The following is a 16,073-nucleotide window of genomic DNA, read 5'->3' on the forward strand; positions in this document are numbered from 1 at the left end:
CAGAGCTCCTCCGTCTGACAGCGGCCGGCTGGAGGACAGGGCAGGGGCATTACAGCCGCCGGCATTGCTGTCAGGAGTCTGCTGCTTTCCCCGCTGCAGTTCCTGGGCGGGCCCTGACCGCAGCGGGGCAGGGAGAACGTCAGGGCACTGGGTGGCCCCACGCTGCCGGCTCCTCCGGCACGGCTGCTGGGCCACCCCCCAGCCCTGTCCTCTGGCAGGGCCGGCTGCTGTTCAGACGGAGGAGGCCCTGCGGGGAAGGGCTGGGGGCGGTACAGCCGCGCCGGAGGAGCTGCGGGCGTGGCCCTGCCCCGTGGCCCCGCCCCGTGGCCCTGCCCCGTGGCCCCGCCCCGTGGCCCCACGTTCTGCTCCGTTCACCGCTGTGGTTCCGAAGGCGCAGCGGGAGGAGGACAGAGCCCCGCCCCCAGGTAAGGGGGGTGGATCATGGGGAGGGGACGGGGAGAGCGTGGGGTCCCCAGGCTGGGGGCAGGGCAGAGTCACGTGGGGGGTCACGTGCCCCCCATGGCTCCCTCCGTACCAGTAAGAAACGGATTCCACTTGCACCGCTGCCCAGGCTTGATCCCAGGCTAAACTGCAGTTACGACAAGAGCAATTTGCTTTATGGAAAAGTAACACTAGGGAAATATTTGATGTCGCTGTAGCTGCAATCTAGAAGCTAGAAACAGAACAAATCAGCATCATGCAGCCAGCCAGCTCTTCACCGATTCCCACTGCTCCGCTGGCCCCTGGGACCCATGCAGCCGGCATAGGAGGGGTGCAATAGAAAGCTGCCTGATCGAACAGTGGTGCTCAGCATGTCTGGTTAATCACCTGGCTTTCCTTGCAGTGGTCTGTCTGATGGGGGTCAGAGACCTTTTTCTGTCTGAGGCCCCTGCAATATACTATAAAATCTCCACGGCCCACCTGGGCCACAACTGGTTTTCTCATATAAAAGCTAGGGCCGGCGTTACGGGGTAGCAAGCCGGGCCTTTGCCTGGGGCCCCACGCCACAGGTGCCCCCAGGAAGCTACATTGCTCAGGCTTCAGCTTCCGCCCCGGGTGCTCAGGGGCCTGGGCTTCGGCCCCATGCAAAGGGGCTTCGGCGTTCTGCCCTGGGCCCCAGCGAGTCTAATGCTGGCCCTGCTTGGAGGCCCCCTGAAATCTGCTCGAGGCCCCATAGGGGGCCCCAGACCCCTGGTTGAGGACCACTGATCTCGTTTATCTGTTCTGCAGAGCTCGGCCTGGGCACCACCTGCACTTTTCAGGACTGGCCTCCATGCCCATTGTACATTGACCTGGACTCCTGCAAAGCAGCCCTTCTCCCCTTTATTACCTCTCACCGGCTCCTGGTGCGGGACAGAGAACGGGATCTGCACTACCGCCAGCCACCTCCTGGCCCTTATCGCGTGCCCTCGGAGAGCATGGCTGGTGAGGTCCCAGCTGACACACTCACTTTAAGTTTATATTATTTTAATTGTTCTTTTGAAGGAAAAAGAAAGCGAAAGCAAAAGCAAGACCACCTACAGCCGTTACCGTGCTACACCGTTACGAACGGCCCACACAACACAGAGCATGCAGAACTGCGGCTAAGGTACATTCACTGAATCCCCACGGCAGCACTCACTGCCTGGCTCCTCACTCAGGCATCCGCTTTCAGAGAACAGAACTGCGTTCCCTGACTCGGCCCCCCGCCAACCTGGCTAAGCCCCTCCCGCCGGCACCCCACTCTGCACCGAGACTTTTTTGTTGACGTCTGTGTTTTTGACGGCTGGCCTTTTGATGGCCAAGCTAGTCTCCAGTGAGAATATGCCACATGACCTATTCAAGGGAAACCGTCAACATAATACATACATAAAACTCTGCTCTTAGTATTAACGCAGAAAAAATGAAACCATCTCCTTTGGCTCCTCATGAATGAGGCTGGTTTTTGTTCATGTTTTGCACTTCAGTCTTCTTGGGAAGTGGAGCTAGACAGCTAGCTTTGCTAGAAGCGTTCCCGTTTGTCGTCCATTTCACTTCCTGCCCTCACAGTGCCGCTGCGGTTTGGATTTCAGCCCTGCAGGGGAGGGATTGAACCCCGAAACCTGTTGTTTCATTTAAACTAAAAAGCAACACGGAAGTGGGTTTATTTGTTGGGTTTTACAAAACCTTCACCGAGGCTACATTTTGTACCTACATCTCCCTGAAGCAACCAGATGATTATCAAACCCACAAGGGCCCAGGCAAGAAGCCACCACAAATACTGAACATCAGAAATACCTGCAGCAGATGGACTGACGTTTCTAGGCCCGTGATACTCAGAACTTAGTGGTTCAGGAGCCAAATTAGCAATCAACTTGACCCAAAAGAGCCCCCGCAGCGTGACCGACAGGGGGAACGCTTGGTTTTATATATAATTATTCTCACAGCAAATAAGTTACTAACTTAGAGCAAGCTGACAACCGAATTGGTTAATAACGTAGTAAAAGTATTCTGATGGATTAATAATTCAATCACACCACGTGTTAATACCGTGGCCTGCAAAGAGCCGCAGGAGACACAGTAAAGAGCCGCTTGTGGCTCGCGAGCTGCAGTCTGAGGATCGCTGGTCGAAGTGATGGGTTCTGTGGGGAAAACCTGCCAATTAACTCTCTTGTAGAGAACACTGGGGAGGCAGCGACGTCAGCTGTCAGTCCAGCCTCGGGTGGCACCTCCACAAGTCACAGGGAGATGGTTGTCACCCTAAGATCTCACTCCCACACCCAACGGGCCCACTCTGACTCCTACTGAAGTCAAATCAGTGGGACTGGATTATCCCTAAAGGGATCCAACTCTTGAAGAGCATAGAGAATCCACTGCTGTATGGTGATAGGAACCTGGCAGGAGAAATAGCTTTAAAGGACAGGAAATGGACACACCAGACACTTGGGTTCAGGGCACAAGAGAGATACGGATGGGTAGGAGCAGTGTGCCAGGTGGAAGGAGAAATGCAGGACTGCCAAGGAATGGCATGCACCTCACAGGGCATCTGCCATTTTTAGAAGCTTTTAATTTATTAATTAGAGAGAAAAACCTCCCCAGCTTTTGTGTGTGTATTAACATGGATTTTATTCAGCATGCTGCAACATTCCATAGGGACTTTAATGTGACTAGGAATAGCATCTTAGTGCTAATACCTGCTAGTTTACAATGGTCTGTGATTTATATGGGAAGGATAAAATCAAAGCAGACACAGCAGACCATTGCTAATTACGTCACTAAACAAATGAAAAAAAGACAGCTTTGCCACAATTTTCTGCCAAGATCTGATCGAGTGGTGCAGTGAATTCTCATACGACTCAGACTTCCTCACTTTCACAAAGTACACCGCAGAGCACTTCCTAATAGACTATAGCATAAATAAACCTAAATGTCATGCCCGAATAAATGAACCATGTTCATTACAGGGCGGCGTCCTTGCTCTTTGATGATACGCTGAGCGTCTCATTTACAAGATTCATCAATTTTCACAGACACTTGTGCAAAGTAGCACGGTTCTACTGTAATTAGAAAGCTAACGTAGGTAATGGGGCACTTATTTATATTTTGGTTAAGATATTTTAGTGTATTTACTAGGCAGCCAAACAACCAATACATTTAGGAGGCCAATCCAGTTGCTTGTAGAAAATTCGTACTCTGGAGAGGAGACTGACACGTCAGTTGTTTTTAAGCAAGGTCCCACGGCAAGAATGGGCCTGGGGAGTTGAGTTTGTGTGTCATAAATGTCACTTTTGCACACCCAGGTTGGAAGGTAGCTTCTGGTGGCCTCTGAAGACATGCTGTCTCACAGGAGCAGTTCTGCCTAATTTAGTGCTCATGACACTTCACTCCTGCATCTTGTCAGATCCCAACTCCCAGACAGAGCGTTTGCCATGTTCCACCCACACAAATGGTTCTCTCTCACGTGTGGCTCCTCTGATGTCGCACAAGGTGTCTGCTCTGCACGAACCTCTTCCCACACTCATTGCACACAAAAGGTCTCTTTCCAGCCGGGGTTCCCTGGTGGGCTCTAAGAGGCGGCGTCTGGCTAACGTTTGCCCTGCACTGTGGGGTGCTGGCGAAGGGCTTTTGCTGGACCACGGGCTGTGGGCTCCGACTGGCGCCTGTCCTGGTGCTCTTCAGCAGTGCCTGCTCAGTGTGGGTTCTCTGGTGCGCCAGCATTATCCGCTCGTCCCGGAACCGTTTCTCGCACTCCGCACACTGATACGGCTTCTCCTCTGCCTGGACCTTCTGGCGGCAGAAACCCACCTCATCCTCCAGGCCTTCCCCCACTTCGCCACGTGGCCTCTTGCCCCTGTGGACCCTCTGGTGGCTTTTCAGGTGCTGCTTCTGGCTGCAGGTCTTCCCGCACTCGTTGCACTTGTAGGGCCGCTCGCCTGTGTGGATCCGCTCATGGATGATGAGGGTTTTCTTGTCCTTGAAGCTCTTCCCGCACTCGGTGCAGGCAAAAGGCCGCTCCCCCGTGTGGATGCGCTGGTGGCTGATCAGATGGTGCTTCTGGCTGAACCTGTGCCCGCACTGAGTGCAGGAGAAGGGCTTCTCCCCGGTGTGGGTGCGCTGGTGGCTCAAGAGATGGTGCTTCTGGCTGAAGTTCTTCCCGCAGTCCGAGCACTGGAACGGCTTCACTCCCCTGTGCACTTTCTGGTGGGACACGAGGATCTGCTTGAGCCGGAAGCTGCTCCCGCACTGCAGGCAGAGGAACGGCCTCTCCGCCGTGTGGGTGCGCTGGTGCTTTCGGAGGTCTCGGCTCTTGTTGAAGCTCTTCCCGCACTGAGCACACGTGTGCGGCCTCTTGGGTGCCTGAGGGCTTCTCTGGTGCCTGAGGAGCTGCAGCTTCTCAGGAAGGCTCCTCCCTCTCTCGGGGGCAGCATCCTTCTTCCCCACGTGGGTTTTCTGATGTCTCTTCAGGTCCCCCTTGGATGGGAAGCCCTTCCCGCACTCAGGGCATTTAAAGGGCCGCTCCCCTGTGTGACTCCTTTCGTGGATGGTCAGGGCCGTGTTACTCTTGAAGCTTTTGTCGCACTCTGGACACGTCGGGGGAATCTTCTTTAGAGAGGCTTTTGGGGGAGGAGCCCTCGGGGGTTTGTCCTGAGCATTGGCCACATGGCTTCGCAGCTTCTGGTGGGATTTGCTTTGAGCCAGGCTGCTCTTCTTCTTCACACACCGCGGCGGGCTGCTCTCTTCCTCCAACTTTCCCGAGAATGCACTGGGAGGTTCTGGGGTCTCGGTGTCTTCCTCCTGCTCCTCCTTTTTAATCCTGATTCCATCATCTACTGGAAAGAAGACAGGGGGAAGAGTCCAGATGTTATTTCAGGTGCTGAGGATGGAAAAAAACTGCCCATTTAACAAGACCCCCCCCATTCCAGAGGGAATCCCAATGGGTTCCCAGAGAGACTCTGGAAATCCCCTCTCTTCCCACAAATTATAGTGACATTCCCATCATGTCCAAGTTTCTACCGCCCAAGAAATAGCCAGTGGAAGCCGGCTGCATTCACCTAAACGGGTCTGGCTCCCACGACCTGAAAGAGAACCCCCGCGGAGACACAGATTCTGCTGTCAGTCGTACCGGTGCAGCCCAGTAATTTCAACAGAGCTCTTCTGGCCTAAGAAAGCACATTTCGGCCATTCCGGCCAGCCTGCAGTCAAGATCATAAACTGGGGATTCCTGCCAGTCATGTTTCTATTTTATTCAGCCTAGGTTCTGACCCCAGCTTCCCCAGCGCAGAACGTGAGCTCCCAGGAACGGGAACTCTGGAGTGGCAGTATAAGCCAGTAACTTTCTCGCACCTGGAGCGGTGGGGGATGGGGAGGGACTCAGGCTATGAGTTAATTAGTCCTGTTGGGAAGTCACAGCTGGCTCCAGCCATGGAGGAATTCTGGCGACACACTAACAGAGTTAGGATGCTCTTCCAACACACACAGGCTTCATCACAGCCCCTCATTGCCTTTAATGAATGTTACTCTCAGTCCAATGCCCTGTTCATTAGGCCACCCTTCGAATGTCCAACTCTTCTCTGTCTAGCTCCCCCATCCTTTGGGATTCTCCTGCTACTACTCACCTGCCCAGAAGCTTTGGGGGGTCCCCCACTCTCTGGGATGTGGAGGGTCTCCAACACATGGCTCTTCTTCTTGCTCAATTTTACATATGATCTCTGGTTTGACAGCAGGCCACCCTGTTCCAGGGACGGAGAACAACAAAGTCTCACATTTACATTAATGTCATTAGAATCTGGAAGAAGGCTCCTCCATCCTCATTGTCAAAGGTACTACCCATCCATCCACTCCAAATTCATGGCGCACAAACATTTCACACTCCTCTGTCCTTCGTGCTACCTCCAGCTATCTGGCCCACTTCCGACTCGTGTCTTCTGTCCTGCTGCCCCTACATACCTCTTCTGCTCCAGCTGTCAGTCTCTGGAGACACTTCTCAATCTTCTTTCTGCAGGAATCTGTCCTATACTGGCCTCCTTACCCGATCCACTGTCCCATGTTTTACCTGGTCCATGTTAGATTGTAACGTCAGGGACTGTGTCTCACTGAATGTCTGTAGAATGCACCATACGCTCATGGAAAGGAGGACTTGGGGCACCTTAGAGACTAACCCGGATGCATTCCTGTAGCTCATGAAAGCTTATGCTCAAATAAATGGGTTAGTCTCTAAGGTGCCCCAAGTCCTCCTTTTCTTTTGGGAGTACAGACTAACACGGCTGTTCCTCTGAAACCTGTCATACACTCATGGTGTGCTAGGAATGTTTAATGATAGGGTAGTACATGGGCCAAATTTTCAAGCTTAGAAACCGGAAGTTAGATGCCTAACTCCATATTCAGGCACCTAAATAAGAATGGCCCAGCTCCTGAGAGAATGGCGAAAGGGATCCTCACCCAGCGAGGTGACCAGCTCGTAGTTCTCCCTCATCACATCCCGGTACAGCTCCCTCTGCCATTCCGCTAATGCTGCCCACTCCTCTGGGGAGAAATAGACCGCGACGTCCTCGAACGCCACCTGCAACAACAAGCCGCCCAGCTCAACATCTTGGGCTGCACGGATAGCCAGAGCCCACACTGGGGACTGCAGTAGGATCCAGATATGGGCAAACCCCCTTGGTCCTAGGCCACACAGTGTGCTCCCCGCTCCCCACCAGGCCCGTCTGCCAGTAATGGCATTACCTGAAAACTGACAGCAAGGAGGTGAGCTCCAAAGGGCTGCTGGGGAAAGGATAAAGCAAAACTGCTTGCTGGTTATTTCAATAAATCTCTCTGCTTTGAATCTGCAGTAAGTCCAGCAAGACACAGGGGCAGTAACTAGTTCCTGATGCATGATGGGCCCTTCAGTCTTGGGGGTGGCTGGGGTGGGTTGAGAGACTTAAACACATCCAGTAATCCTGCAAATCAAGGGTTAAGACAAGAACGGTGAGGCCTCATCTGGAGTACTGTGTCCAGTTTTGGGTCCCACACTACAAGAAGGATGTGGAAAAAATGGAAAACGTCCAATGGAGGGCAACAAAAATGATGAGGGGACTGGAACACATGATTTATGAGGAGAGGCTGAGGGAACTGGGATTGTTTAGTCTGCGGAAGAGAAGAATGAGGGGGAATTTGATAGCTGCTTTCAACTACCTGAAAGGGGGTTCCAAAGAGGATGGCTCTAGACTGTTCTCAGTGGTAGTGGATGACAGAACGAGGAGTAATGGTCTCAAGTTGCAGTGGGGGAGATTTAGGTTGGATATTAGGAAAAACTTTTTCACTAGGAGGGTGGTGAAACACTGGAATGCGTTACCTAGGGAGGTGGTAGAATCTCCTTCCTTAGAGGTTTTTAAGGTCAGGCTTGACAAAGCCCTGGCTGGGATGATTTAGTTGGGGATTGGTCCTGCTTTGAGCAGGGGGTTGGACTAGATGACCTCCTGAGGTCCCTTCCAACTCTGATATTCTAAGATTCTATGAACGGGGAAAGTGAGAGAAAGGGTCAGACTGCACAGTAATGCCGCTCTAGATTGCTCCTCTGCATTGCGTACATCACCCGGCCAGGGTTCAACCCTCCTGTGTTGGAGGCTATGGGATGATCCAGGTTAAAGGGACAAGGGTGGGGGAAGGGGAATGATCCTGAATCACTGGAGACATGGGCTAACTGAGTGAAAGAGGAGAAACGCAAGGAGAGCTAGAAGCGGGGCGAAGGGATCATGCTGTGGCAAGGAGAGCTACGCACAGCGCTGCAAAACTCGCAGCCCCAGAGAGAGCGATAAGGGGGAGAGGTGCAGGAGCAAGCCCTGGTCACTGTATGGGACAGTATGTTTTAAACATGCCTTTTGTATTAAAAGTCTTGGTTCTTTTCAGGCCAGCATCTCAGTGGTTTTCTGACAGCACAGAGAACAATTCAAGAAGCGGCATGCAAAACCCAACATCAACTAGAACCGGATCGGACTCTCGATCTGGAACCTGAGCTGTCAGACACGCTCTGTGCTGGCCCTGCACTGTCTGGCCCAGGAATCAGCCACACTGCACAAGCAACCCTCGCTGGTAGTACTCATGGGTCCCAGGCCCTCGGTGCCTGAATTTACTGTGTCCTTCAAGGAGAGTGAGTCACATTTTAAAATGACTTCCCAAAAGCAGCCTGTCCTCACCAGGCTGCCGAACTGCCCCCGCCTTTCTCAGCTGTTATTTTTAGAGGCAATTTTAACTTTCGTGACCATAAGGGATTAGCAAGCAGCGCCAGGAATAATGGGGACGGGAGCGATGCAATTTATTCTATGTGGCGTGGCCCGACTGGTATGGCCTCTCCTGGCCAGAAACGTCTGACCATGTCTCCTGGAGGTGGTTTTATAATGAGGGCAAGCATCCGCCAGGTGCCAGCCTGGGACACCTCACTCAGTTCGCTTGTGACCAGGTCAGAGACCAGGTTTCAGGAGCGGAAAATCCTGCACCTAAACCATCTTCCCTGTCTCCCAAGCAGCATCGCCGTGAATGCAGGCACCAGGGGAGAGCGGAGACAAGGGATAGGAATAAAGAGCCGCACACTCCTAGGTGCTGGAACTAGGGGTGCTGGGGATGCTGCCGCACGCCCTGGCTGGAAGTGGCTTCCATCATATCCCGGGTTCACAGTTTCGTTCCGTGGCTCTCAGCACCCCCAATATACACATTGTTCCAGCCCCCCGGCGCACGCTCTGCTGAGCCAGGCTGGCAAGGGCAAAGCAGGAATTACCGTGCCATCCTACAATGCCCTGCTCCCTGCGGGCGGAGCCGCTTTCAGTAGCCCTGTTACCCGGGGGCCTCTGCTAGGGAGCAAAGCGTATTGTTCAAGCCATCCTAAAACACCCAGACTGGAGGAAAGAGCCGCCACACACTGGGGCAGAGGAGAGACCCTCCCACCCCGAGCCTATCTGCTACGTAGAGAGCCCCCTTCCCTTGTCAATACACAGGGAGGTGAGAGAGAAAGGACCCCCCCCCCATCCTGGGGCTATATATGGGGAGAGCCCCCAGTGACCCCCACGTCCCGCCGGGCCCCACTGCAGTCATTCTCCTGGCCTGTGTCTAGGCCCTGGCAAAGCAGACACCCCCACCCCGCCCCAGGGCTGTTTGCCCACTGCCCCCCTGGGTCCCGCAGAGCAGAGACCCCTGGCCAACCTGGTGTCTCTGGGGCCAGCCTTGCTCCGTGGGGCTACAGGTCCTGTCTCTGCCCCGGCGGCGGCAGGGGGCGCTCCCTGTTTACCCCCCACCCCAGCATCCAGCCCAGGGTCCTGCTGTGGGGCTAGCCGTGGGGCCGGTTCCTCCAGCGAGCCGCGCCCCCCGGGGGGGCCAGCGTCCTACCTGAGCAGAGCCCGCTGCGGCCATCCCCCTGGCCTCCGGCCCCTTGGCCCCGGGGCTGGCCGGGGGGCGGGACGCAGGGATCGGGGCCAGGCTGGAGCAGGGCGCCCGGCGGCCCGTGGGGCTGCGCTCCCCGCCCGGCGGACTGTAGCGCCCGGCCGGCCGGGCCGAGATGCTCCGCAGCCAGCCCGTCCCCCCGCCTCCCGGGGCATTGTGGGAGATGTAGTCCCGCCTGATTGACAGCTCCGGGCACGGCCGGGCCCTGCGCGGGGGCGCAGCGCAAAAGCCAGGGTGTCCGCGCCGCGCGGAAGGCCGGCTGGGACCCTTGCGGCCGGCCCGCAGGATCTGGGACCCACCCGCCGGGAGCGGGGGGGAGCCCGAGTCCCGCTGAGCCGGGGGCCAAGCCTTGCCCTGCTGCCGTGCGGACGCAGCTCAAGCCGCAGACACGAGCCGGGAGCTCTGCGTCCTGCAACCCAGGCCGGGCCCGCCAGACCCACCTGGGTCCGTTTGGACGCTCAAGCACAGGCTTCGAAACACCGAGTCCCAAGCCCGGGTTACGATGCCGTGCAGACGTGCCCCCCGGGGGGTATGAGGGTGCGCCGTCTGTGCTGCAAAACACCCCCCGCGGCCGTGAATCTCAGAGCCCAGGTCATAGAATCATAGAATATCCGGGTTGGAAGGGACCTCAGGAGGTCATCTAGTCCAACCCCCTGCTCGAAGCAGGGCCAATCCCCAATCAAATCATCCCAGCCAGGGCTTTGTCAAGCTTGACCTTAAAAATATCTAAAGAAGGAGATTCCACCACCTCCCTAAGTAATGCATTCTAGTGTTTCACCACCCTCCTAGTGAAAAAGTTTTTCCTAATATCCAACCTAAATCTCCCCCACTGCAACTTGAGGCCATTACTCCTTGTCCTGTTATCTGCTACCATTGAGAACAGTCTAGGTCCATCCTCCTTAGAACCCTCTTTCAGGTAGTTGAAAGCAGCTATCAAATCCCCCCTCATTCTTCTCTTCTGCAGACTAAACAATCCCAGCTCCCTCAGCCTCTCCTCATAACTCATGTGTTCCAGACCCCTAATCATTTTTGTTGACCTCCGCTGGACTCTTTCCAATTTATCCACATCCTTCTTGAAGTGTGGGGCCCAAAACTGGACACAGTACTCCAGATGAGGCCTCACCAGTGTCGAATAGAGGGGAACGATCACGTCCCTCGATCTGCTCGCTATGCCCCTACCTATACATCCCAAAATGCCATTGGCCTTCTTGGCAACAAGGGCACACTGCTGACTCATATCCAGCTTCTCGTCCACTGTCACCCCTAGGTCCTTTTCCGCAGAACTGCTGCCTAGCCATTCGGTTCCTAGTCTGTAGCTGTGCATTGGGTTCTTCCGTCCTAAGTGCAGGACCCTGCACTTATCCTTATTGAACCTCATCAGATTTCTTTAGGCCCAATCCTCTAATTTGTCTAGGTCCCTCTGTATCCTATCCCTGCCCTCCAGAGTATCTACCTCTCCTCCCAGTTTAGTGTCATCTGCAAACTTGCTGAGGGTGCAATCCACACCATCCTCCAGATCATTTATGAAGATATTGAACAAAACCGGCCCCAGGACCGACCCTTGGGGCACTCCACTTGATACCGGCTGCCAACTAGACATGGAGCCATTGATCACTACCCGTTGAGCCCGACAATCTAGCCAGCTTTCTATCCACCTTATAGTCCATTCATCCAGCCCATACTTCTTTAACTTGCTGAAAAGAATACTGTGGGAGACCGTGTCAAAAGCTTTGCTAAAGTCAAGGAACAACACGTCCACTGCTTTCCCCTCATCCACAAAGCCAGTTATCTCGTCATAGAAGGCAATTAGATTAGTCAGGCATGACTTGCCCTTGGTGAATCCATGCTGACTGTTCCTGATCACTTTCCTCCCCTCTAAGTGCTTCGGAATTGATTCCTTGAGGACTTGCTCCGTGATTTTTCCGGGGACTGAGGTGAGGCTGACTGGCCTGTAGTTCCCAGGATCCTCCTCCTTCCCTTTTTTAAAGATGGGCACTACATTAGCCTTTTTCCAGTCATCCGGGACCTCCCCCCGATCGCCATGACACAGGGTGCACATGCAGGCTTGTGCTGGTGCAGTGAGCTAGCTGTGTAGACATCCCAGCTCAGGCTGGAGTCCCCCCGCTCCTGCAGGCTTCAGAGCCCCAGCAGGAATGTCTACATGGCTCTTGGTAGCGCTGTAGGGCCAGGCCTGCCATGCTGACTCTGAAGAGCCAGGCTCTGAGACTTGCTTTTGCGGGTGTGTTTTGCCATGTAGACGCGCCTAGCCATTCCTGTGGCAGGGCATGGGCCTATGTGAGTAGGTGCTGGCTTTCAGACATTCACAGCTTGATGTGCTGGGGCCCTGTGAGATCACTGAGAATGGCCCCAGGGACCTGGGCAAGGTGTCACCTCCCAGCTCCACCCCTCGCTGACTGCTGTGGTACATTTGCATGGATCCACTCTGCCAATTCTTGTGATTTTACCACCAGTCTAGCAATATTTGGTGCTTGTTCTGAAAGTCCCAGCTCCTGGAGTCCAGTGATTACATGAAAGCCTCAGCTTTCATTGTTTAACAAGTAAGTTTCTAGCCCCCCTGGCTGCAGAGAAAAGTCTGGAAGCGTGCCCCCTAAAGACAAATAAAAAGAACCAGATTTATTAGCTTGAATATCTCATGATTTTCAAGCCAATCTTGTGATTTTGGGTGCCCTGACTCACGATTTTTGAACATTTGGGTTTGGCAATACTATAGCTGAGCATTTATTCGCTGTATTCTCTCCACTCAGCACCCATCCATCTCACACACTCTCCTCCCGTGGACGTCTCCTGCTGAGGGCCAGTGACTCTCCAGCTATAGGTCTCTACAGTCTTCTCATGCCCAGGTCCTATGGGGAAGGTGACCTGCCCCCTCGGAAGCAGCCTTCTCCCTAGTTCGTTATCTGCCTTTGGTTCCTGTTTTGTCAAGTCTGTGGGGCAGAATGAAGTGGGATCCACTGTATTAATTCCTCAGGCCCCACCTCACATTTCCCATGTGTCCCAGCTTGGAGTTGGAGTGGGTGTGATCTCCTCTCATTAAGCTGAAGTGTGAATCCTAAATAAACCATTGACTAAATAAAACACCCCCACCACCACCACACACACTGCTGATCAGTGTTTAGGCACCTAAAGATGCAGCTTGTCACTGAGTGAGGTTTTCAGAAGAACCTAAGTGCCTAACTCCCATGTGCGGAGTCTGTGCCAAAGGAGGCTGTCAGCCAGGCCCTCCCGGTCCAGCTGATGACTAGACGGGGCTGGCAGAAATCAACCAACCCGTGAGGTTTGAGGGGAATTAATAATCTGATTATGAAACCAAACGAAGACTGTGTCTAAGAGTAGAGGCTGCGCAGAGTAAAGGAAAGGGGGATTTCTGCCTGCTGCGTGTTCAGGACGCCTGCGTCTCAGCAGGCCTTTGAAATTAGGCGCCACAGACCCCAGGATCCTGTGTAGCCAAGAGCACCCAGCTAAAGGAATGCTGCCCCCTTCCAGCCAAGCTTCTCAGCTCCTTCCCAATCTCATTCCCAACAGGGCATGGCGCGTTGGTTTGGGGAGTATGAAACGGACACGAAGTGATGCTGACCCAAATAAAATGGCCACCATCTCCTACTCTTTCCTACGGACCAGAAGCCAGCCCAGCTTCTGGGAATATGGCCACCCCTGGGCTCTGTGGGTAAGCAAGTCCTCAGCAAAGTGTGGAGATAAAGACATGGGGAGAAGGGAGGCTGCAGAGGGTTGTGAGGTGCAGGAGAAAACTGAAAGGGGTTACAGTGGATTTTGGGGGAGGGGGTGAACACTGAGGGGGATGCAGGGGAACACCAGGGCAGAAGGAGCCTGTGAAAATGAGCCAGATGGGAAGGGGAGCTGGTAACCATGCGAGGGGGGCAGGAGACTGGGTTTCTCTTGTTCACAGAATATCAGGGTTGGAAGGGACCTCAGGAGGTCATCTGGTCCAACCCCCTGCTCAAAGCAGGACCAATCCTGAATTTTTGCCCCAGATCCCAAATGGTCCCCTCAAGGATTGAACTTACAACCCTGGGTTTAGCAGGCGAATGCTCAAACCACTGAGCTATCCCTCCTCTTTAAACAAAGAATTTCTCCCCTCCTTCCCAACGGCCACGGTCTCCCATGACTTTGTGGGACTGAAGACATTTCTTGCCCTTAGCCAAGATGGCTGTCATGTCCCTACATCTGTCTGCAGGTGGCAGAGGCTGCCCCTAGCAAAGATCAGCCAGTGCCCAGTGACTTGGAGCGAAACTGCCCCTAAGGAAGGCTGGCTCTGGGTGTGGACTGGGGTGCTACACCCTATGGAGCTGTTCAGTCACTAGGTGGCGCTGTGCGTCAGAGACTATTGAAACGAACCTCAGCGGCCACAACATGAGAGGAGAAATCCGCGTGAATGGGCCAGCCAGGTGGCGTGGTGGCCGGGCATCAGCAAGGACATGCAGAATTTTCAGGTGACCATTGCAGAGCTGTGGGCTTATACACACGGCCACTTATGTATGTCGGTGTAACTTATGTCGCTCAGGGGGGTTGTAGCCAGTGGTGAGTTGGAGCCGGTTCACACCGGTTCTCTAGAACCGGTTGTTAAATTTAGAAGCCCTTTTAGAACCGGTTGTTCCGTGGGGGAGAACCGGTTCTAACAGGGCTTCTAAATTTAACCGGCCAAAGTGGCACCTTACGCGCCGACTCCACAGGTGCTCCAGCCCTGGAGCACCCACGGGGAAAATTTTGTGGGTGCAGAGCACCCACTGGCAGCTCCCTGCCCCACCCCTGGCCCCAGATCACCTCCGCCTCCGCCCCTGAATGCGCCGCACCGCTCTGCTTCTCCACCCCCCCAGGCTTCCTGCAAATCAGCTGTTCACGCGGGAAGCCGGCGGGCTGAGAAGCAGGCGGAAGCTTCCTGCTCAGGCCCAGGGAGGCAGAGGAGAGCTCGGGCGGGGGTGGGGAGTGCGCGAGGAGGGCCGCCCGTGCTGCAGCAGGTAACCCGGGGGAGGGGGGGGCACAGGGGAACCGCTCCCCGCCCCAGCTCACCTCCGCCACCCTCGGCCTGAGCGGGAAGCCACCGCCTGCTTTTCAGTCCTCCCCGGCTTCCCGCCGAAGAGCTGATTCGCGGGAAGACGGGGCTGGGGCACGGAGAAGCAGAGCGGGGCAGTGCGTTCAGGGGAGGAGGCGGAGCGGAGGTGAGCTGGGGCCGGGCGCGGGGTGGGGAGCTCCTGGTGGGTGCTCTGCACCCACCAATTTTCCCCATGGGTGCTCCAGCCCTGGAGCACCCAGGGAGTCAGCACCTAAGGTGCCACTTTTGATGTGATCAGTGTGATGTGCTCCCTCCCAGCTATGCTCCCCCACCCCTAGGAGCCAGAGGGACCTGCTGGATGCTTCCTGGGAGCTGCCCCAGGTAAGCACCGCTGGGACTCCCCACCTCGCCCCCCGGCAGGTGCCTCTGGCTCTTAGGGGTGGCGTGGGCACCCACTACGGTGGCCCACAAGACCCTCCTGCCCGGTTCTGGGGGCAGACAGGGGAGGGGAGTGGATGGGGCAGGGGTTTTGGGGGGGGCGTCAAGGAACGCGGGGGGGTTGGATGGGGCAGGAGTCCCGGGGGCGGAGGTGGACAACGACCCCCTCGTGGGATGAGAAGGGAACCTGTTGTTAAGATTTTGGCAGCTCATCACTGGTTGTAGCCCAGTGGGCTAGTTTGCCTTTGTTATATTCACGGCTACTGTAGCCCAGTGGGCTAGCTTGCCTTTATTATATTTACTGTTTTGCATTATATTCTGCTTTGCATTATATTCAGCAGTAATGCAAGAAACCTACAGGCCTGTATCCTGTAAATCATTACCTTCCACAAGTTAGCATAAGGCTTGAGACCTATGAACTTTGAATAGACAAACTTTGCACAGATAAACTGAAGCTGAAAATAAAGTTTATGGGGAAGTTCTGACCACAAATAAATAATTCAGTCACAGAAAGTGTCCTGGCAATGAACTGACATACATAAAAGGATATGAGATACATTTAAGGCTCGCCTGCTTGTTTGCCTATATATCTTTACTTATAAGTTTCTTATTTCCTTATGGGTTTGATTATTTGTTTTATTATAATAGGTTGATAGGTCTATATTAGAGTACATTTTGGCTGTAACACAAGGGACCTGCAGGCCACATCCTGTATGTTGAGCTAAGGCAAAGTTTG

The 16,073-nt window shown here is 54.5% G+C and overlaps 1 protein-coding gene across 1 annotated transcript in view; it reads right to left on the reverse strand.

Moving 5' to 3' along the window:
- LOC125633066 (uncharacterized) overlaps positions 1-9,997 on the reverse strand; it is a 30,902-nt gene extending 20,905 nt beyond the window's left edge. Inside the window, exons 1-5 of the mRNA XM_075124688.1 lie at positions 9,817-9,997; positions 6,898-7,018; positions 6,075-6,188; positions 4,308-5,288; positions 4,144-4,232 (exon numbers count right to left, since the gene is read on the reverse strand). Coding sequence (XP_074980789.1) covers positions 4,144-4,232; positions 4,308-5,288; positions 6,075-6,188; positions 6,898-7,018; positions 9,817-9,840 — 1,329 coding nt within the window. The 5' untranslated portion in view covers positions 9,841-9,997. The remainder of the gene's footprint in view (positions 1-4,143; positions 4,233-4,307; positions 5,289-6,074; positions 6,189-6,897; positions 7,019-9,816) is intronic.
- Positions 9,998-16,073: the final 6,076 nt, after the last annotated feature.

This window comes from Caretta caretta, chromosome 2 (genome assembly GCF_965140235.1).
Source record: "Caretta caretta isolate rCarCar2 chromosome 2, rCarCar1.hap1, whole genome shotgun sequence".
NCBI lineage: Eukaryota > Metazoa > Chordata > Testudines > Cheloniidae > Caretta > Caretta caretta.